The 24,368-nt window shown below is 35.2% G+C and overlaps 2 protein-coding genes across 4 annotated transcripts in view; both read left to right on the forward strand.

Annotated features, from left to right (window-relative positions):
- Positions 1 to 23,112, forward strand: LOC113495699. The gene is made up of 11 exons (XM_026874586.1): positions 1 to 779; positions 8,526 to 8,706; positions 15,262 to 15,406; positions 15,521 to 15,778; positions 15,899 to 16,028; positions 16,199 to 16,362; positions 16,554 to 16,785; positions 17,101 to 17,262; positions 17,378 to 17,529; positions 17,841 to 17,953; positions 18,063 to 23,112. The coding sequence occupies exons 1-11, from the start codon at positions 484 to 486 to the stop codon at positions 18,759 to 18,761; spliced, it is 2,532 nt and encodes an 843-aa protein (XP_026730387.1). The 5' UTR covers positions 1 to 483; the 3' UTR covers positions 18,762 to 23,112.
- Positions 23,036 to 24,368, forward strand: part of LOC113495698 (alpha-actinin, sarcomeric) — a 27,565-nt gene continuing 26,232 nt past the window's right edge. For 2 of the 3 annotated variants that reach the window (XM_026874584.1, XM_026874583.1), the window contains exon 1: positions 23,036 to 23,276. In XM_026874584.1, coding sequence (XP_026730385.1) covers positions 23,145 to 23,276 — 132 coding nt within the window. In that variant the 5' untranslated portion in view covers positions 23,036 to 23,144. The remainder of the gene's footprint in view (positions 23,277 to 24,368) is intronic. The other variant, XM_026874582.1, reaches the window with a different exon arrangement.

Below are 24,368 nucleotides of genomic sequence, written 5' to 3' on the forward strand. Positions count from 1 at the left end.
ACGCAATTCGATTTCAGTCCATTAAATTGATAATAATTGATAGTTCTTAATAAAGTTTGGATATTAAATAATGATTAATATTGAAATGAGTTATTACCGCGTTTACGTGATCAAACCGTCATATCGAAGCTTGACAACGATATCATTAATCTTCGAAGGGCAGGATCATCCGTGCAATGAAAATATGAACATTTTTATTAAGTCGCCGGCAAGGCCAGCGGCACGCTATTGAATCGGCATTGGAACGACACTGGGATTTCCTATCTGTCGATCCTTACTAATGATTCTGATCCGCCTGAGTCTGGTTTCACCGGTTTACGTCACCCTGAATGTTTCGTAATATACGGATGTTGCGGGTATCGCTTCACGTGTATGGTCAAAACTACGGATTTAAGCCTTTAAAGCGCTTTATAGTGATAACGTTTTAACGAATTTCTTCATAAACTTTTATATAATACGTACCCATTAAAAAAAAACTTGAGAATGAAGACTAAAAACAAATATTTTCTTGTAACAGATCGCCACAGAAGATCAGGATCCCTTGACGAAGCAGCTGAAGACAGTAGCGACAATGGCGGCAGTACGCCGAAGAAAAAAACAGCCATCGAGGAACAATGGGAGAGGTCAGGTGGCTTCGAACTCACCTCCGTGGAACAGGAGACTTACGAGAAGTACTTCTACGGAACAGAACACTGGAACTACTTCACAAACGATGAGGACCTGGGCCCTGTTATACTGTCCATTAAGCAGGAGACGCTTAATGGAAGGGACCAGTTCAGGTACGTCATCCACTAATTTAATAACTCTTTTATTTTGTCTGTTAAGGAAAAGTGATTTATTGTGCCCAAAAGTCATTGTTTGATCTCCAGATCAACGACTTACTTCCACACATTTCACTGAATATTATTGTGTAAGTTTATTCCGTCAACATGAAAGTAAATATTCTATTCAACTCTATCCGCTTTTCCGCTTCGAATCCAATATAAATACTGAGATTGAATGAACTATTGATTCACTATCGATATTGACAACATAGTGAACATTCTATCATGAATATTAAGGTGGACTAAAATCTATATCAAAATGTAGTATCAACGGGATCAGTATTTATCGGCACGTGGAATGTGGAACCACTAAATCTAATAATCTCGCACGGAAACAGCAATTTGGAGCATTTCATTAAATATAATTATATCAAACGGATATTTCACTATACAGTCAGCCGACGAGTGGTTAGCAAAATATGAAATTCCGATCGTGACAACCATATTCGTCGGCGTCATACTACAGCCTTAATTACTGATATTGGTACGCTATCGAAATACAAGATTATTAATTTGTTTCATATCACAAATGGAACTATTCTGGATTATTAAAACAAAGCAAAGAAAATAAAAAATAATTGGATGTTGATAAGTATAAGAATGGAAACACAAAATTGTTTATATAAATTTTTCCAGTAAATAAACTTTCGCGAATTTATTCTTAATTTAAATGGGATCGCTATCTGCCGCCGGGGTGCATTTTAATTAAAAATGGCAAGGTATTGTAAATCGGATGGCGCTTTTATATAGTGTTTGTAGGGGCCATAATTAACTGGGCAGTAACGGCAATGACCTCACTGGGGTTTACCTTCATGGCCCTCTCGTAAACCAAGAGTTTAATTAGCATAATGTAGCAGCAAGGTGTTAAACACTCTACAGCAATCCTGCTTATAATGTAGTGCTAAATACACATTACATCAACATTGAGACTTGAAATTTAAACCGCTCCTTGCCTTCGCAGTTGTTTAATTAAGTAACGTAATTCTCATTAGGATTTTATTTCTCTTATAACTAAGACAATCCGACCTAGGGGCAAGTCGTTCGTAAGTCTCAAAAAGCAATAAATGTCACAGACAGCCTTTAATGGCAGTGAGCGCAGTTGTAAAGGGGCGATGCGGATGTGGCCCCACCCGAACACAAATTAAAGGTGTTATTACAATTCTACCGAATTTTAATTATACCTTAAGCTATTTAATGAAAATGAAATTTGTATCAAAAAGTTGTCTGTACTGGTAGTGCTTAAAAATGTCGGCGGAACATTTTCATAACCAAGTATTTCAGGGTTTTAAACAAGATACCTCTATGTAATCACATTCCTGTCTCAGAAATATGAGACCGGTGCCATAATTTTTAGAAATAAAATATCTTTGGAATTTCTGACCATCCATTGATGGTTTTATTAATGGATTTTCTGGGAGAATTTTAGCTCCTTTCAACTTAATTAGCTTCCACACTTATGTAAAGTGTTAATTTATAACTTGAGTTTCTTGACTTCTTAAAATTTAAACACACTTCGCATTTTTCGGAGTCTGTTCGTTTTTATGGAACGGTACCTAATACTTGTATGATTGTTTCATACTTTTATTCAATTTAACTTCGACAAGATTTTCGCATGCCTACGTCGCTTCGTTTCCACCGGAATTCTCAGATTTCAAATACCTTTGATGCCATACTCTAAGAAATGAAATTCAATTTGATCACGACACATCACCCTCGTTCTCAAAGCCCTGCCACCGTAAACTTGGCATTTTTATTACAAGCAAAAATTATTACACGTACAACCAAAAATTTTGCGCGATGACATACGTATGTACGTAAAATTCTACGAATGACATTCCGTGAAATTTTCATTTTGCGACAAACTCTTTTTGTGTTTGCTATGCGTCCGGTTAAGATAAAGATAAAGATATATTTATTTTGCAAGATATATTTATTTTGCAAAATAAATATATCTTTATCTCGGTACTGTACATTTTTAGAGCTGTCTGTATGATACTGGTATATACCGACCAAAGCGTACTCTTAATTAAGGAGGACGAAAGTTCTATCCCATTTATACTATTGTATAAATAACATGAGTATATGACAACTATTGCACCGTATGTTACACATGTCATCACTTCAAACCCGCTCTTCTATGAAGCATCCTTTATCGAAAATATTTGTACAAATATCTGCATATTTTTTAATAATTTATCGCTGTTACCCTTTATGAACCCGTCATCCAGATTGGCAATATTTCTTGAACGAGACTATTGCGTGACCCGGTATCGTTAACCGTCGCGTGGTCACTAGCTACAAAGGCCAATTGCTCTACAAGATTATAGGTACGATTGACTTTTGATGGTATATTACAAGCTAATATTCTTTGACTTTACATTGACCTTATAAATTATTTACACGATGTCCCGGGTAAGGGTTTGTTTTGGGATGTTCAATCATAACCCTTTTTTGCTGGACTACGAAAATGTGGAGAGGTTGTGATTTTATCGTAGTATCATAGTATTATACTGCTTGTACCTACGTATTTTCTTTAAACACGTATAAATTGTGATCTTAAATGATACGTATACTTCAAACTTCGCTGTTCGTCATTTGTTGAAAGTCGATGGAAGTTGAGTGCATACTTTAGTAACTTGAATATTTTCGCAAATATAGAATGTAGAGGGTGCTAGTTTTATATTAATGTGGCTTATAAACCCCTCCGTGAGTGTTCGCGTTAGAGACTATGAATAAGTAATGTGATGTCACAGATGTAAGCTCTTCAGACGATTTCAATAAACTCTCGCAATTTTGAAATGAATATTTTGATTTGTTTCCCATTTCAATAAAATTTAAGTTATCGAGCCGATTAGAAAAAAATAAACATTTTAATTGTGTATTCATTCTGTATATCATTCATTGCCAATTAATTTCCTTAAACTCTGAAAAACGAACTTACCTAAGAAATAAAACTATTTTTCTTTACATTATAATACTTGTATTCCTGCTATCGTGATAAAATGATCTAGTTACTAGATTAAATTAACAAAACAGCGCATTACAAAAATATATTTTAATACTTAAGCCAAATTAATAGATCTTACTAATTGTTTTCACACCCACGACAATTTTTTTCCTCGGCGCGCTTTGATTTTCTTCCGTCAGCTGTCAAGATATGTACAAGATCTATATAAAGATCCTCATTGCCTTTAATAATAGCTCAGTTGATCTTAATAACAATTGCTAACAGACGTGGGAGCTTTATTTGAAATTTATTGTCCCTTCAAATAAAACCATAAAAACGAAGCATTAGTCTTCGTGATTTATGATGTTTACAAAAGTATTTGTCATTAAAATACCCTACAGATCACCCAGAAAGTTTCTTAAAAGCAAACTATATCTATTTAACAGGAAAATTTGACTAACATGTACCTACGACATATTGTTTACGATTCAAAGGATTATGAAATGCCAAAATAACTTCATTTCACGGCAAAATGTCTTTTCTAATCAACTGAAACTGGAATACTGCAGGCAATCGAGAAGATTTCATTTTGGGACACCGCAAAATGGACGTTGAAAATATGAAATATTTTTCCGTCTTTTTCGAGTTTACTTTTAGCTGTCTTTTTGACTAAATATACATACTGCGTTGTTAACGATAGAAAAATCTGACTTTTATCACTGCATTTAATTTGCAATATTAGTACCTTATCAAATTTCTGATTCGTAAGCTGAAGCCTTGTAACGTAGCTAAAACACATTTTTCTTATATCTTTATTTAAGAGGTTGTCAAGGCGAAATAATGACGGGTCAATTCAAATTAAAAATACATTAAGCCCAGACTACAAAAAACAAAACAGTTCATCATATAAAATCAAGACACGCCGCAGTTATGTCTCCTTTTTACATAGGAATTACTCCAAGGGAGATTCCTCGAATGTTCACCGTAAATTCCAGCGTTTTCATTATTCTCTGTCATAGGAAAAGTGAAACGGCGAGACAAGGAGAGAATTTAATTAAAAACGTTGGATGTTCAAATTTTTAGACTGGTTTAGCAGAACACAAATACGAGCTCATCGCATTCGCAAATAAGCTTTTATTTAGACAAGATTTAATTATTGGTTGAGTTCATTTTTAATATGCGATTCTAAGACTGAATTCTATGGAAACCGGAAATACTTTGTTTATAAAGTTTTCTTTGTCCATCTGAAGTTTCATCTCTAAACGAATGAAATTTCGATTTTTAAAACAGTTTAACATAAATTTGGTGTATGAAGAAAATGAGCCTATACTCTAAAGTTATTAAAAAGTAGGTGACCCAAATTTAGAATTGTTAATTAATTTTATGATTAAAGGTAATTGTTCTGGATATGTCGTGTAGTGTGGTCCCTGGTTGCGAACAGGTCGCGCCTTATTTTCCCTGGAGAGCCATTGTCGAATATACGACCTGGTAATTACTAATTATGTAATGACGTCAGAATCATCACAATTATGTAAACGCTATCAGAATCTGCCCGTATCAATAGTGAAGGGATTTTCATCAATTCAGGAAACCTTTGAGACTTTAATGTATCAAAAACTAGTTGTATTATGTTTAATAAAAAGATTTTTTTCAAACTTGAGTGAATAAATAAAGCTAGTTAATATGGTTAAATACAAAAACATTCTGATTGACAGTATGCGCATAAAATTATAACATCAATTACTTGAAAGCTATTAGCAACTTTAACCAATTACCGTTTTTTACCTCAGGGCATAGAACCATTAAGTCAAATGAATGATACTTTTATTAGTCATTCATTCATAATACCCTAGTTCATACGTAATTTGAGTGGTCGTCGATAAACTATTACTACATAATTGATTTGAGGATAGCATGCATGATAATAATATACACTTGGAGAATAATCACCAAAATTTTCTTTTTCAAACATTTTGTTAATCCAGTCTTAATGAGGGGTATCGTGTTGTCCAGGAAACTGGGTTGAGGGGGACAGATAGTAAGTTGATCCTTGTAAAACACTCGTACTTAGCTGCGTCTGCTAAAACTAGAACCCAAAACTAATAATTGTTGAGAAAGGGTTAGGCTGATAAAGAGTTCGCAATACCCTATTCATAGCGACATCACTTTTTAATAACTGCAACATTCAATTCAATTCAATTCAATTCTTTATTGCATTCCACAATGTAGGCTTAGGTGGTAAACATTTTTTGATAGGTAACAATCGTGGACCCTGTTGGGCACAGCAAAGATAAAAATTATAAATGTGAGTGGAGAGGACTTATCATTTAAGAAATATAATTAATTTAACTTATTTTAAGGATATAGACATTCATACATACATTCATACAGACATCAATAAAATTAGCAAATCGTACCCTAATACTCTGACGTACTGGTCTACTGAATTATGTATTGATGCCAAAGTGGAAGACGTGATTTTTATAATTCATGTGCTAATACCATCGCAATGTGATACTAATTTCAATGGCGTTACTCGTCGAAATTGATTATGAGCCAGTTTTAAACAGTCTATAAATAACGGAAATAAAAATAAATGACTACCCAATTTGCTTACCAGAGATCGTGAATAGTTTTATTTGTGTTTTTTTTTCTAGAATTATAATGTTGTTTCAAGAGCGAAAAGTGAAACTTTCTATAATATCCTTTTTTAAGTATTTTAACATTTTATATGGTAAGCTGTATGTTTTTTGAATTTGTAAATCTTATATTACTTAGGTATCACAAATGTTACCTATCTGTACCTATATTCAAGATTGTTTCTTACATTAAATAGAAAAAAAAACTAAAAACATATCTCAATTTACGATTCGTCGTTAAAGTAATCCCACTTTAACGGGAATGTTACTGAAACGTTTTAATCAAACCAGGTTTTAATTGGTCGACGATTCTAAAACCCTTTAACATAAAACGTTTATGCGTTGTTCTAATGACTGTAGTTTAGGTTATAGACTGATAATCCGAGCTTAGTACTCGGTTGCTAATTCTGTTCAGGAAATTACTTGGGCTATAAATCTCCTAGAATAGAACATGTTTATTTTAGTGTTTTCACATGACCAAAATACGTTGATAGTCGGTACTAATTGTATTTGTATGACTTGGGGGATCGTTGCATGTGATTGCACGCCAACGTATCTTTTATGACAGTAGTAACTATGTTCTGCCAATTCTCTTAAAACCCACCATTTCTGCTAACTATTGCAAATATGTCATATAAAATGATATGATATCATGGACGTTTTAGAAGATATCGTTATTTTAATTTATTAATGAAATTATATCTGAATAAGGTAACCAATAAATTGTATGGTAGTTCTCTTATCTAAAATAATTATAATGCATGGAAAAATCTCATACCAACATAGTCAACAAGCACATTTCCCACCAAATGGGAAACGTATTTTTATAATCTTTCAGTTAATTCTGCATTCCAAATAATGTATCGTAATAAGCCTTGTTCAAATATGGCTAACCTAAAAGGGTATGCCTTGTAGAATTGCAATAGTTGGCAAATATTAACCGACGCTCAAGAACGGTGACCCATTTCCCTGAATCGACACTTACACCTTAATGCTATTGAACTAGTTAAGGAGCGTGTAGACTTTACTTAGTCTGTATTTTTGGACTGCGGATAATCAGCTGTGTTTGTGTCCTGTTATATAATATGCTTATTCAGAGTCAGTTCATATTTAAAGAATATTTTTATTAATGAAATAAAAAGTTTCGCCTGGAAAGGGAGACTGCAGGAAAGAGTACTTTTATGTACGATTTTCTGCTATGTGATCAATGTGTATGAAATACCTAGGTACTTCCTTTTTAATTTTCTAAAGCGGTCTTGAAAAGTTTGTTTTCTTTGTAGTCCTAAAAATAATCAACACAGAGGATGGTAGAGTTTGATTTAGGAGGTGTAGCGTATCTCAATGAAAATGAGTTGTGATTTGTAACTCGATCTGTCAACACCTTTAGTAGTGCCAAAAAAAATGGATAAAGGTAGAATAAAATAACGCATTTATTTACCGCTATAGGTTTTATGGGTTAAACTAAATAGTAGCTTGAAAAGTTCTATTTTTTGTCGATTAATAATTACGAGTCTTGTTATTTGATATTGGGATAGGTTTGAGTTTTGCGTATGCTTTAAAATATATGTATGTACATCACAACATACCTTTATCACCCCGGTATTAGGAATCGTCTGGGCGTTCAATAGAATGTCTTAGTTATATATCTTGCCAATAAGATCGTGATCTATAGATTATTGTCAAATTCTTGGCACACTGTGCAGAGGCGCGACTCCTTCAGCTAATCACCAATACCGATGCCACAAATTATCATAATTTTAGTTAAATATCAAGTTTATTTAACAATAGTTATTTAGCAACTATCACAGTTAGTTATGTATCTATTATTACCTATGCGACGTGATACCTTTCCTTTTTTTTAAATACCTTTGTCTGCCTTAAGAAAGCTATTCATATTGAAGCTGAAAACCGTGTTCAAAATATGACCAATAATTATATTACACGTTTTTCACCAACGCAAGAGGTTCTACCACCTGTTAAAGTAATGTTATTGCAAATACCTATCATGCAGTCATGTAAGGGGGACGCCATTCTATGCCATCTAGTGTGCTGCAACTAGATTAATATTACTTTAAGTCGTGTCGGTAGGCCTCCTGACATCTGTTTTTGTTCCAGGATCCTAGTCCGGGCAATAAGCTACACAGTGCACGGGTTGATCCCGGCATCATGCGTGTTCGCGGACCGGTACAACCGCGAGGAGGTGGTGCGCTCGCTCGGCAAGGAGGTCAACATCAACCCGCCGCTCATGCTGGGACAGTTGCCGGACACGCCTGAGGAACTGCTCAAACTTGACCAGGTAACAAAGAAATAGAGTACTAGCTTTTACATATGGCTCTGCTTGAGTGTGTCAATGTTGTGTGACAGTGTTCCTATGACCCAAGGTCTTTTCTCATGGGTTTCACTTTTTCTGCTGTATCGGTTGACGGGGTAAACGTAAGAGTGTTACGAACGGCAGCAGCAAGTGTTTAGTTAGAGTGGTCGTTTTGTTCGAAGATTACATTGACTCTTTTATAAAGGCTGCACTGATGCACGATTCGTTGAGGTCACGTCGCCAAACTCACTGAGCGGGGCATGTCGCGGTTTCGATCCCCGTGTAGGACCACCGTCCGATGTATTTATGTTTTTGTGTTTGTGGAACCCCCGAGATATAAGGATTAAGTTCCTTAGCATCAAAGTTTTTTTTTTTACAAAATTTTCACTGGCCAAATAAATCTAAATGGTACAAATATTTAAGAATCGCACAAATATTTGTCCCATACAAGGATCTTACCTACAACACGTCTTATTTGGTGTAGAGAATATCTATTGGCGCGCTGTGAATTTAACACAGCTCAAACTAATTTGAGCTGGATCGCTTTATAGTTCAAGAGTAACTCCAACTGCTTAGAACAGTTCTACCCAATATTACATACCAAGATTGAATTCGCAAGCAGAGTGATACATAATTTCGTATTGAAGTAACGATGCCACAAAGAAAATTAAAGATTCAATAAAAAACTGCCTGAAATAAAGCCTCAATTTTCTCGGGTCAGCAAATAAAAATGTCCCGTTTAAAAATTCGAAGACAATCAGCATAAGGCAAACTGCGGCTTATTTTTATTGTAATTCTTTCTTGGTTTTTCTTGCGGACATTAATGTGCGTTATATTATTTTCTTTTCCAAAATACAAATATTATTTTATTGTATTGCTTTTAAAGTCTCCTTTATTAGATATATTATTATTTTGGTCTCCATTAAATAAAGGATATTAAAACAAAATGCGACGAGTTCTTTTAACAATAGCCATAATGTAATTATCATTTAAATGTCTAACATTCGCGTAAACCTAAGAAACCACTATATTGCATCACATATACATATATGAATTCATATACTTATGTACCAAACTGACAAAATCTCAACTAATTTATACCTAGACTCTATACTAATTATTTATTATTTATTTATTTATTTATTTATTTATATATTTATTTATTTAAAAAACACCTTAAACTATCTTTACAGGATCTCTTATCCTAATACGACAGCTAAGAACTAAAAACTAAGTATTTAAAAACTAGATTATTTACAATCATGGTAATCCACTAAAGTTAAAATTATATACTATTGTGTTTGTAACATAAAATAAATAATAATTCCTTTGCGAATTCACCAAAACAACATGTAAAAACATCAATGCTGCTATGTAGATCGTTTATGATACAGATGGCTCTGGTTATGGGTGCTTTGGCGAGTAAGTTGGTTCTCGCTGTAGGTACCAGTAGCAAAGGCAGTCTTCGCCGCCGCCACACGTAGCGGTCCGTAATATATAAAGCTGAAGAGTTTGTTTGTTTGTTCGAACGCGCTAATCTCTGGAACTACTCGTTAAATTGAAAAATTATTTTTGTGTTGAAAAAAGATTTTTTCAATTTCAACCAGTAGTAAAAATAGTCCATTCGTTGAGGAAGGTTTTAGGCTATATACCATCACGCTGCGACAAATAGGAGCGCAGATACAATAGAAAAAACAGGGAAAATTATTCATCTTCGAGGGCTCCCGTTCAAAAATTCCTAACTTATATCTTCTAACCACGCGGACGAAGTCGCGGGCAACAGCTATTATGTAATATACTAAAACAAATTATACTCGAAATCATAGTTATCCAAACCGATAACTGAACCACGGTGGTATAAACAAGCTGAAAACATGTTGTTTGAGCAGCATCAATTTCCCTATATCCAGGCAAAGACGAGCTCACTGTAGAAAGCAAAACAAACACGAAAATCACGGCCCAACCCAGTCTTATCTCATTTAGCATTCGGCCCGAGGCGAACAGGATCGCAAGTAAATTAGCAGTAAAACCTTTCCCCCGTCGCTGCGATTGTTTTTTCAGTTCCCAATTACGAATAAACGATGCCGCCGCTTACTGCCGTGAAACATTGATGAGGCCCGTTAGTCGCGAGAAACGTAGGGGCCTTGTATCGGCGCACTCTCGCTCTACAGTCTACGCCCAGGGCGGCCCAGGGGGGACGCGCCTGTCTCCGTAGCCCGCGACTAATCACGGTAATGGAGTAATGACAAGTTAGTCGGAACTACTTCTCCCCGAGACTCACAAACTTCGTGCTCACATGGAATCCTGCACGATGGGACATTAAAATGTTACGCGGCAATATTATAACTTTGAATTTGAAACGCAAGTTACTTTGATAACGGGTGGAAGCTAATTACTCGAAAGTGGATCTAGACAGCGAAGCATTTAATATACTTCAAACGATTGCCGTATCTTTAGACGCTTAAATATTTTAAGCGTAGATGCTTGGTAAATGATTTTGCAAAATTAATTAATTTTATGTAGTTATCTACTAGATAGTAGTAAATGAGAGGATAGAGAGAGACACCAAAGAATATATTAATCATGAAAGTGATTTCTGAATAAGTGCAGGTAAACTTTTTTCCCCGTATGAATTATTTTCATTTTCATATTTTTAATTAATCGGTTTTATTAGCACTACAATTAGAAACTATCTATTATGTATTCGATACTATTCCACTTCCTAAAACAGGTACTCTTCAAATGCAAAGTGTTCAATACCATTATAAAGCGATACAATAAACGTCCATCTTCGAATAAACGTGTGCTTCAAACGTCAGTTTCTTCACGGTTAGCCGCTTCATAAGAATAAATCAAAAGGAACATTAAATTCTGGAGCCAAAGATTCAATTCTGAGTGTACCGTTTGTTACGGGCGGGCTTGTTCGATCCACTGAACTGCCAATTTTCATTAGGTACTTGAAGGTTCACTTAAAAGTCGGAACTTTGTAGAGTACGGGCCGCCTCCGTCCTTTGAATTTCGAATTTACTGTAAATGTTGGGTTCCCTGTACGCAGGTAGTCAAATATTATAGTGGATTGTAAATCACTTTTAAACCTTTCCTATTCTAAGAAATAAAGCCAAATCCTGCGACTTTTATTACAATTGCTTGTTGTATACAGTGGAGCGTAGCATTCCGTTGAATGACAATTGGTCTCCATTAATTTCCCTTAGCAACGCAGGGCGTTCGAACAGAGTGTAATCAAGCTAATTAATTAATTAGATTAGTCTAAATTACAGAGCTACTCTTATCGGAATACGAGTGGCTGTTCAAAATATTTTAATGGATTTCTATCGTTTTTACGTTATGGTAAAGAAAAATATGATGAGAAGAATTATTTCTCATAATCTTTCTAATTGGAATTTACATTCAGAAAAACACTTGTAGGGTAAGTTTAGAGTTAAGTTAGATTTTAGGAACTGTGTTGCATTCTTTAGACTGGCATGTTTCCGTAATGGTTAGAGGCCCTGACTGCTATACCAGAGGCCGAGGTCTCTATTCCCCCTAGGACAAATGTTTCTGTGATGGGAATGATAATTTATTCCGTCGCTATCTTAATGTAAATTTTAAAATAAATATTAGAGGTTTTTTATCTCTAATATTTATTTTAAAATATATATTTATTTTAAAATTTATACGAGTAAACATATGTTTATCAGCTGTCTAATGTGCCAATAATAAAAACTTAACTGAGTTTGAGTCTAGATGGCGTTATCGAAAACATTTGGTAGTATATTGTTATTATACAATTTACGTTGCCCTGAGAGTCAAAATCAACTGTCAAGTGGCGTAATTTTTGTGAATAATTGTATACTAAACTCTGAATTTAAGTAAGGACCGTTCCAACATCTAACATATTCCATTAGAGGTAACGAAGGAACGGATCGAACACAATGCCCGGCGTTTCAATCCTCTGTTCTTCCATTCACTCCTCTTGATTGAAATGTATAAATAAAAGAAATAAAAGAGTCTTTTTGCCCTGAATGATAATGTTTAGTGACCGAAAACGGACGTAACGCAATGTGACGTGAATGGCTTTCCGAAAAATAGTTCACTATTTCGAATTTACTAGATACTCTGTCGGACGAGGCTCGTTCTATTAAGTTTGATGGATATTTTTCTGCCTTGTCGGATTATGATTCTCCATAACATTTATTTTAATATCTGCCTCAAACGATACTCTCGTGAACTTTTTAAGTATTTTCCCTCAATACCTGCCACCCTCGCATTAAGGAACTTTTGGCGTCTAAAAACCTTATCATTTATTTCTGTTTAAAAGTTAACGACGTCATAAACCATTTCTTTTACAAATGTCTTCACAATCGGTAAATACTTCGGCGTGTTCCCTCTTACTTTATTGTTATGTTCAATTTGCTTACATTCAGGTTTATGTAAAAGTATGATAACAAATAGGATTGCTTACTTTACACAAGTTTGGAAAAACTGTGGTTGAAATTAGGAAATTACAGTTTTAATCTTTATAGTTTATTGTTACCGGGATTTCCCGGAAACTTTTACTATCGTCCTTTACACGTATACTATTTTGTTTTGACAAGAAAAGGTGCAGTGGAAATACAGATGTGATTTTTTTTGTCACCGTACGTACATTTCTAGTATTTCTCATTTGCAACCGTAGCGGAAGTTTGAGACTGATGTGGGTCCTGAACATGCCAAAGCACCTCTTAAATAGTACAAGTGCATAACTATAAGAACACTTACGTTTGACTCAAAAATGTTTTTACTGTCTTCCTGCTGTAAGCGTATTATTCATAAATATTCATAATTCTAAAATCATAAATGAATCTCCGTTTTTATAAAATTTGATACTATTTATAATATTATCATCGTTAGAAAATGAACAATCCAAGATCACCATCAAATTATCCCTGCTGTTTATTTATTCTAGCCCACTTGAGGCGCGATTTCGTGCAAAATTAAGTGGATTTTCGTGTCGTTCACATTTTGCATTGGGGTCTTATCAATCAAATAGAATAAAGATCTATTGAATCCCCTAAAATTTTAATTAGACACTATAAACCGCTAACAGTAATACAAGTTTTATAAGATGCCTAGTATATTCAATTAATCTCACTAAGCAAGACTCAAAGAGTTTGTTTTCTATGAGTAGTTATGTAAATGTTTTCACACAATAAGCCTTGATTATGTAACTATTGCGACCTAGCTTTCTATTTAAAAACTTGGTAAACAGCACAAAAGCACTGAAAGATTAATCGCTGAAATGTTTTGTTGAGTAAAGGCTTAGCAAAGGCTCATAGGGGTGCCCTGTCCTACCCACATTAAACGACAGTTTATTAAACCTAAATTCCCCAACCTTTCAAGAGTTACAAAAGAATATCACAAATACTTACCTGCGTTATGTGGCTGGTACTATTCCTTGATAAAGTTCCTGAAGGAACTAAAACCCTTTCGCTGTACTGACATAAGTCCATTTTGGTTTTCAAGTAAAACGTCAGCGTGTTAATGTATTTAAATCCACATTTTAATAATATCTTTTCTGCAAAGAAAAACTAACGAATAGACAAAACAGCAACCAAAAACCAACTACATATTGTTCACGAATCGACTTTTCCAAATAGGTAACATGTCCCAGTATAAATGAGATCGACTTTAAGTAATGCCAATATTATATTTCGTGAAACTATTCGAATTCGGCAAATGTACGAGAAAGCCTTTTAACGGAATACACGACAAAAATAATATAGTTTTACCTTCTCGAACTTTGTATCCCCTCGATCGTATTGAAATAGATTAGAGGTGTCCCAAGAGGAACTAGATTCGATACCCAAAAAGTATTTATATTAATCCGGATTACGGCATCTTAATGTCTTTTATCGAAATTGGTCGGTTTCAGTTGTGGCGTAATTGAGAAAAAAGAAAAATCTAAAAATGTTTGTTTGGTTTAAAAAAATCAGGCATATTTATAGGTATAACTTGAGAAAAAATATTTTATATTAGGTGGTAATGCCCCACCTTTTTTTTGTATTGAACACCAACGAATGCCTATATAATGCCAATACAAGTTTCTAAGAATAAAGCTAGTTGATCAACGAACAGGCATTAGTTTTATTACAGCGGTTCATCAGGGACCATTGTATGGAGGCTGAAATGAGAAAGATAATGAGCGATGTCTCCGAAGCCCTTAGCAATGGAATAGTACCGGCTTACTGATCAACGAGCCTGTACAAGAATAAATTGCTTTATACCTAATTCGAGGGTGATTTCGGAGAAAATGTGTACTTCTCTGCTTGACAGAGCTTATTAGAAGCTTGATATTGGGTAACTGTTCTAGCGGCTTAATTCTGTCTATAGTTGTATCTAAGTTACGTTTTATTCGAAAACGACAATACCAATTAAGCTAGATTGTATTTTTGTTGACAATTCCGCATTATACATCACTTTGTTAAGATTTTTAATTTTATGTAGACACATTTAGATTAAGAAAATAACTTCAGGAAAATAAAAACTGGTATGGTATTTCAGGTATTTATAAAATCGGAGTTGAAAGTTGGTGTCATATACGTGAAGGAGAACCAGTACACAGAGGAGGAGATCCTGGACAATAACGAGAATTCACCGATGTTCGAAGAGTTCTTACAAGTTATGGGAGAGAAAGTCAGACTTAAAGGTGAGCATTACTATGACTACCTTTTAAAATATCCTTCCTTATCAGAAATTTGCAAATAATACTCTGAGTCCATTTTTCTTGCGTAAATGTAAACTTGAGTAAACTCTTTTATAGGTTTCGACAAATATAAGGGCGGTTTGGATACGGTACACGACTTAACTGGCCTGTATTCCGTATACACAAATTGGAGAGGAATAGAGATTATGTTCCACGTGTCAACTCTATTGCCATACGAGAGACATGACCCTCAGAAGTTACAAAGAAAACGCCATATAGGGAACGATATAGTATGCGTCGTGTTCCTGGAAGCCGATAATACGGCCTTCTCGCCAGCCTGTATCAAGAGTCACTTCCTGCACACATTTATCTTAGGTGCGTATGATAATAAAGTTCTTGACATACTTATTGGAAACAATAACCATTATTTTCTATTCTCATAGAATATCGTTTTTGTACATGTAAAATATTAATCATATTATTTTCTATTTCCAGTTCGAGTCTCAGCAAAAATCAAACGTCGACCTACAAGATACGAAGTTTCGGTTGTCACTCGGGATGAAGTTGGTGCATACAAGCCTTACTTGTGGGAGCAAAGTGTATTTGACAAAGGCCCCATGTTCAGGTATAAAATATGCTCACACGCTTTTGTATAATAGTCAAAATTGAACCATTTTGATCACAATTTTGACTATCCATACCAGACTATTGAACTGCATCAATAGAAAACTAACTAGAAAAATACAAGCGAGTTTCAATACCATTAAAACTCATCGAGAATTTTTCGCTTTTCAGGGAGTGGTTACTGACTAAAATAGTCAATGGAGAAAGAGCTTCTTATTCCGCACCGAAATTCGCCAGAATGCAAGAAAGAACTCGTAGTCAAATGCTCGAAGATATTGTGGCTAACCTGCAGAACCACGCTGAAACGGGCCAAATACCAAAACCTTACCGGAGAGGTCAATTTTTATTTTTCAATTTATAAAATATGGTTAACTAGATCTATGAGATGACTTTTGAATACTTTCAATGTTAAACACCCTGCTATATCATATAGTTCGTTTGATATCCTGACCAGAACTTGAACTAAGATTCCCATTTTTATTGTTCCATTTCATAAAGTTCAACCATTTTCTTGTACACTTTTCAGGTTCGTGGCGTCCCATCGGTCATATGCGACCATCATCGCCCCTCCTTGACTCAGTGCGGGACCAGTTTGAAGACTACGATCAGCTCGCTAAGGACTTCACCAGAGTGTTCCTGAATAGTGAACTGAATATGGCGCAGAATGCCCAGCTTTTTGATGTGGTGTTCCTGGTAGGACAGTCAAAACAGAAGACCAAGTTTATTGGTGTGAGAGCTATTCTCGGAGTAAGAAGCAGGTGAGTGCAGATAATATTTTTACATCTCGGTATCACAGAAGAAGGTTTGGGCCACTGCTTATTTTAAGAGTAACAAGATAAAATAATCCATTTCCTAGTAGGCATAGCGGATCTCAATACTGTTGTCAAAACATAAGTGTAAGACATGACAGACCAAGTTTATTTAACGTTAAAGCGATATTAGGAACATTTACTTTAATACCATGACCCTACTAAAAACAAAAAGATTTTTTTTAATCTTAAGCCAATGTCACACTTGCTATGAATACGTTAATCTATATCCACGATAATACATTTTCATCTATAAATTTTCAGGGTATTCCAAGAGATGTTATACGGCATCCAGACCGGGTTCGGGTCACCGCAGGTTCCGGTCGCAGAATTATTGGCTCGTCCTGCTCCCACACTGCTATCTCCAACTCCAGCCAGACAGAAGAGCAGTAACTTTTTACAAGTACCCGATATTGAATCACCAAGGCACGTATATGATATACAATGTTTTTATGAAATATAATATTAATTAAATATTTGTTTAATATTTAATCCAATATACTAAAAGAATATTCAAATGAAGTTATTTGGTTAATTTCAGACCAAAAAGCGTTCCCAGTTCGCCAATGGTAAAACGAGCCTTTTCTCGACTGGGCACAATTACAGCTGGTTGGGGACGATCCATTCGTAAACAACATTCACAACTCAACGCTGAAGACAAAAAGAAATGGGCAAGTTCACAGGACTGCTCAAGTAAGTAGATATCTGTTCATTTGCGTACAAGTTCACAATCTACCTTAGAGCCAGGAGGGCTCAATCATATTCTTTAAGATTTCATCAATTCTAATTTTGTAAGAATCAAATAATATTGACCATTTATAGGATGAATTTTTAAAATTTCTGTAAGAATATCCCGAAAAAGCCCCTAGTGTAAACGATAGGGCAACATTTTTATCTGCAACTGAGCGTGGCCCCTTGTTTCTTTATGTGTAAGGCGCGTAATATTCTATTTAAATTTAAAAACAAGTAATGTGGATTACTATAAACGTGATATTTCGTTTCAGATAAAGAGGGAAAGGATAAAGATAAGGACAAAAACGCAGCTCTTGCAGTACCCAGGTTATCTGTATGCGCAGACGCACAAAAAGTTGATCGTGCAAAATTAGCACAGACTGAGGTAAATAGAACAATCGTGTTATTTATAGATTTCCTCCTTCAATATAGCAATGAAGATACATAAAGTATTGGCTGTTTGTGTGATTTAAAATGTTTTCTTTTTTTTTCAGTTTTCAATAATCGAATTCGATCCCGAGACATTTCGCATTCTCTTGGACTACTTGCACACAGGCAGCTGTCCGCTCACATGTGCCTCCATACCCGGCCTCATTTGTGCTGCGGAGCATTACGACTTGCCTGAACTACTGCAAGCGTGTTTCCATCACGCTAAGCAGTTCCTTAGAATAGAAGTGGTATGCACGATGCTCATATCATTAGAGAATTACTACTGGCGATATACGTCAGCTTCGGAATTGGTAAATATGATCCTGGCCTTCATTGAACAGCGAGCCTACGCTCTATTCCAAACACCGGAGTTCCTCAACCTGTCCGAGTCTATGGTACAAATGATCATGTGCCGCAATCTCGAGGTTCCCGAAGTGAGGAAGTTCGAGGCAATGCTCAGCTGGGCCCGGAATAAAATCAAAGCCAAGTCCGCTAATAAGACTGATGCCAAAAATGAATTTAAATGCACTATGGAAAGGCTAGCTAGAGACCTGAAGCTGTACAGGATCTCCCCGCAGGAATTGATCAAAGTGGTGCTCCCGTCGAAGGCTATCAAGAACGAGCGCATCCTGGAGACCCTGATGTACCAGGCCAACTCGGGCATGTACAGGATTCAGGACAGCTACATCGAGGCTTGTCAGCAGCGGCTGCAGAAGCAGGACTCGAGGTTTTCGGAATTCGAAAGTTTCGACTATGGTATATAAAACTTGGAGCTGTGAGAAATATCAGTGTATTAGATAGATTACGAAGAGTGACTGGGCTGGGTCCTTCTTATAATGTGGTATGTTGACGCCTTCTAAAAGTATTATTGTTATAGATGTACTCGAGTATTGTAGAGGTGCGAGAAATATTTGTACACTTCTCGGATACCTACTCCTTGTTGTTGTTCATTGATACCTATATTTTTGACATCTAGCTAGATGTGTTCAACATAATCATGTCTATTTTTGGTACCAAAATTGCGTATAAAACGAATCGTATAACGTCTGGCGAATAAATTTTTACACAATATTGTTTATATCCATGTTATACAAGTACTCATAGCACATAGTCTATTTATTTTTCCTTCTATGTTCAAACACAGAAGTGATTCAGTAGATATTACTTAATAATATACTGTGTGTAGTTAAATCGTATAACTGATCAGATTTGAAATAAATGTATATTAAGAGATAACCTGTTGTAACCCAGTAAAGAAAGACGGGATTCTTCTTTTAAACGACTGATAACAAAAAACTGTTCTTTAAAGATTTTAATATATTAAAATATGTATTACTAATGTAACTATTGTATCACAAATACCTGTCCCATGTACAAGCCCTTCGAACCCTAATAATTAATTTAGCAAAGTTATCAGTAGAGTATTCAATACCTATATAAATATATGTGTCTGTCTCGATGTCGAGAATTCTTCAAAATAATATAATATAGATACTGCTCTTGCCTTCTGAATTGTATGGAATGTTATACCTACCTATATGTATACTGTTGTTGTATTTATGAGATAAGCAAATATTTCACAAAATTGTCACCAATTTTTCGGTGATCATATATTTAAGCATATCGTATAAATAAATATATGGTGAATGTCTAATTTGATTAATGTAAACCTATATACGTTAGGATTTGTAAGCGGGTAATACATTTTATGAATGTCTTAATACCTATTAAAATTGGTGACAAATTTATTTTCGCACAATTTTAATTCACAACCGGAGCTTTAATTTGTCACTAGCGCAGTGCTTTATGTAAACGAGCACATTGATGTCTGACAAAATTATTTATTTTAGAGTTCTTTAACGTCGTTCACTGTGAAAATAGGTGTAGCAACTCCATTTTATTTTTATTTCTGATTCTGTTAAAACTTAAACTCTTAACTGGATATCTAAGCTGAACACGATTGTTGGAAACGATAGATATCCAATAGAAATAATATTTGGGTACAAGACTGGAGAACTTCTCAGTTGACCTGAAGTGAGTGGAAGTCTAACACTGAATACACTACACAAAGTTCTTTTTGTACCCATAAATCATCAAATATATTTTAAAATGCTTTATAGAAATCCGAATGTCTATTAATTGGTGTAATTTAATTATATTATTATTACTAAATTATCTTCACTATGGATCGTTTTCAAACAAACTTCTATATTGTCAACCTAGAGACTTATCTGTTGTTTGATTTCATTTGATGTCTTGTTTATTAATTCTGAAATAATACGGCATTTCAAATCGAAACATCTTAGATCAAATAGGTGGTAACCGTTATAACTTTTACTTGACAGCATTTAAATTATTTATGTATTTAAATTAAATGCATGGTTACATAAAAATAAAACGAAAACAGCTTAATAACATCCAATCAATTACAGTAAAATATGTATTAAACTCTCTATAAACGGTCATTTTTGCAGACGTTGCTCATGCGGATATTGATTTCTCATTTTTGTCATATATTTTTATACACTTTCTCTACCTCATTTAAACTTATCAATATTGACTATATTTATCAAATGAGCGTACAAAAAATTGACAAAGTCCTCTAAATGTATCTTTTACATAAGGCCGTTCGCTTTCAGGCAATTTCATTACAAATGCAAACCTAGCTGTAGTTTCTGTTTTTGACGGATCATGGGACCCTTAGGGTGAACGAAAACTAGATATAATAGGGGAGCCGACAATAAGGGTACCAAGATATTGTTAGCGTATTTTTGTGACCCACATATCCTTTTGTCGAATAACCAGGAAGTTTCAAACTATTGCTCTCAGTGCAGCAGTGTACCAAAACAATCAAATATTGTTTTTACAAAGGCCACTGATAAAAAATGGGAAGTCAACATTTTTAAGGATTACCCGATGCGGTCGTGTACCGTGTTATCATGTAGTAAATTGCAATTGATAGCTAATTTTGGCCAACGACCAAATGTAAATGACGCATCCAGTAACTATCTTTTACGTAAAATATTTTGTTTGTGGACGTTGTCAGCTCGTCACATACGCGCAAAGCTCTAATTGCGAAAAAAACACTGGTTTGTGCAGTCTGTGCTTAGGATAAGTTAAACCTTATGACACATACGGACTGCATAGATATACTTTATTGTAACTAGAACTGTTTAGGTATCTTCGACTCAATCTCACTTAGATAAGTGTACTTTATGTTTGTTTTGAACCAAGAGAATGTTATATTTTATCCTACTTTATAATCTTTAAGACCCATTTCTCTGATTTGTCTACTGTACTGTCTGTGTACTTTATTTAGCACATTAAAATTGTTCTATTTATTTCAGGAACGCATTCCTGAAACGAATATTTATGATACTAAGAACGAATCGGTTCGGAATAAAGTTGTCTTATTATAACCCAAATGTGTTCCATTTAGATCATAAACATTTGCTCTTTTTAGCGTTTCGCACAAGTTTTAGCTTCACGTCTGTATATTTATCTATTTCTGAATAGTTTAGGTGCGCTGTAAGAATGAGAAACTGTTTTTGATTTTTTGTTTCCTTTAGCCACTAGATGTCTTAATATGTTTATAAGTGTTAGCGTCATCCCAGCCTTAGTGCCAAGTTCGAATCATGTGCGCACTCGTCGTCTAAATTAAAAAATATATGAAATGGGTCTTCTGAATCTTGATGAATCATCTAATAAATAGGTGTTAATATATAAATATGTAGCCTAAATTCAAACAATTCTAACGTTCTGGCGAATGACGAGAATAAAAGTTGAATTGTCGGTAAAATTTTTATACTTATGAAAATTATACATGATAATAAAGTCTTCTATTGTCAATAATTTTATAACATTTAGTTGTAACTTTGCTCAAAGCTTCTATTGGTAGAACGCCGATATATAATATTCAGTGGATGTTAATATGTATTATGTAATGCATGAAAGCCCAATATCTTATGAGTTTTACATATATAATACTCATGTATATATCCTTAGGTTTAATTTGTAGGAACACCAAATATTGACGTGTCAAGTTCTTCGATGGTTCAATAAGTTTTCTATTCCAAAATTTTAACCTTCCTGTGATCGTGAATGTTGCTATAAGTATGTTAATATGTGGGATCTTCAGAGAATATAAAATTATAATTATAACTGTTATTTTGCACGAGCAAAGCAAGATTATTATCCAATGAAAATTTTATGTGGTGAATAAATTTTTTTGTGTATTTTATTTGGTGTTTTATTATTTTTGCCAAAACTCGGATAAGGACCTAGCTAGACACGATAGAAATTGTTTTGTGGTATGCTTTCTACCCCTCAAATGGTCAAAGGGTAACATCGTTACTAAAATTTCGATGATACTAATTTGTTTCACAAGCATTTCACGTCTCAAAGAATATGATAGCAAAATCGTGATTGACGTTTCTTGCTCATATACTTCTGGCACCGGTTTAATTATATTAAATTACTAGAAAGGCAATTTGTACCTCCATTGGACACCTCAACGCCCTCGTCTTTGCTAATGAGGAGCGTTATACCAATACCCTGTTAGCCATTGACTGGGATATACGAAAAAGGGATTGGAGACCTTTGCCTGACAATCCTACAATGTTACAGTCGTTTATAATAGTCGTGTGAGATTTGCAGTGGTGATCATAGAACTCAGTTTTAGCAAAATTAAATTCTAAAAAGCCTTGCCAAAAGATATTAGTAGACAAAGTCACGGGTGAAGATTAGCACTAAATAATAACATGCTTGCCCACGCATTATAACGCCATCTAACTAGTTCTACTATTTCCAGAACCGCTAAATACGTAACCCTCCGCTACAAATGAGAAGTCGGGTAAAAATAAAGTAGGTTAGGCAAAGTTTATTCCACCGCGCGCCACCAATATATTTGTGGTATTATATTCCGAAGCGTTTCGCTTTCCGCTGCGCATAAGTTTGACAAGTGCGTCAGTGTAACGAAACGTGATTGGAAAGTTCTTCACGCCGCCGCGGGGAGCGCTTGTGCGCCAGTCTTCTTGCAGCGGGCGCGCGGCCGGCTGCTTGTTGCAGTGCGCGGTACGAACTAACACACGCGAGTTCGCGGTCATAGGCTCGAACGAACATCGAAATCGACGGTCAGTGCGGTGACCATGATGATGGACAACGGGGTGATGTCAAATAACTATGACGCGGGGTTGTACCCGGATGGGTACATGGAGCAGGAGGAGGAATGGGAGCGCGAGGGTCTGCTAGACCCGGCTTGGGAGAAACAACAGAAAAAGGTCAGTTTTACACACCTCGCACAATGTTGACACACGTAACGTGGGGTAGGTAAACGTAAACTTTATTCAGTACACAAACCTAAACCGCTATTAAAATACTTGGTCAGGAAAACCTTATCTCGTTCGTGACTCATGTTTGTGTATTTACAAAAATACATATTTTATCTATAATTTAGAAGCAGCTACTGTTACACCAGCTCAGCACTAACGTACTACATCTGATTGCGCCTGGTCCATTAATTGTGGACGCTGATTAATTTATCAGATTAAATTTATCTATTTTTAGAGCAAACAGATTATCAGGAGTAGACTTACTCTAGACTATTTTTGTTTTTTTAGTATAAACAAATAAAAATAGGGAAGATATCATATTATATCAAAATAAATATTCAGATGATTATACAACATGCAGGTAATTTTCAAAATCCGCGCGCATTTTCAAATATTATACTCAGTTCTGCACATTTCCCGCCGCTAGTTGAAAGTAGATCGCGGCCGTGGACACTATTAAAAGATTTCTTGAAGCTTTTCGTGCGAGCGAGACGAACGCACGCCGCTTCCCACGGGAGGGAGCGGGCCAGAGAGAGAGGAGTCGAATTTCCGTTAGTCATGTCCTAAAATGGGTCCAGCGCAGGCGCCGCTGAAAGCGCGGGCGTCCGACTTTACGTCACCATGAAACCCATATTTCAGGAAATTGGTGTGGTGCTGTGTCTGCCTTAACTGCATTTTGATCGTTCGCTATTTACGCGGAGAGCTGGTGGTCCGTGACGAATGCTCTGACGCACCCCGGCAGCGCAACCTGTGGAATGTCATTAACGACTTACGACATCACGCTCCACACGCTCATCTGATTCAATAGAATTATTTTTGGACCTTACTTCAGCTTGCATAAAGCTCAAAAAATCGAAAACAGAATTTACCAAATTCTTTATATGATTTTTACGATCATTACCTGTCCTCTGAAATGTTCAATAAAAACTTCAGACAAAAAAGCAAAAAAAATTAAGCAATTTGTTGAATGACGAAAGTTTTTCTTGAAATATAATGTCATTCATTCTCTGAATTTTACATAATGCTATTACAAATCCCGGT

Source organism: Trichoplusia ni, chromosome 7, assembly GCF_003590095.1.
Source record: "Trichoplusia ni isolate ovarian cell line Hi5 chromosome 7, tn1, whole genome shotgun sequence".
Taxonomy (NCBI): Eukaryota; Metazoa; Arthropoda; class Insecta; order Lepidoptera; family Noctuidae; genus Trichoplusia; species Trichoplusia ni.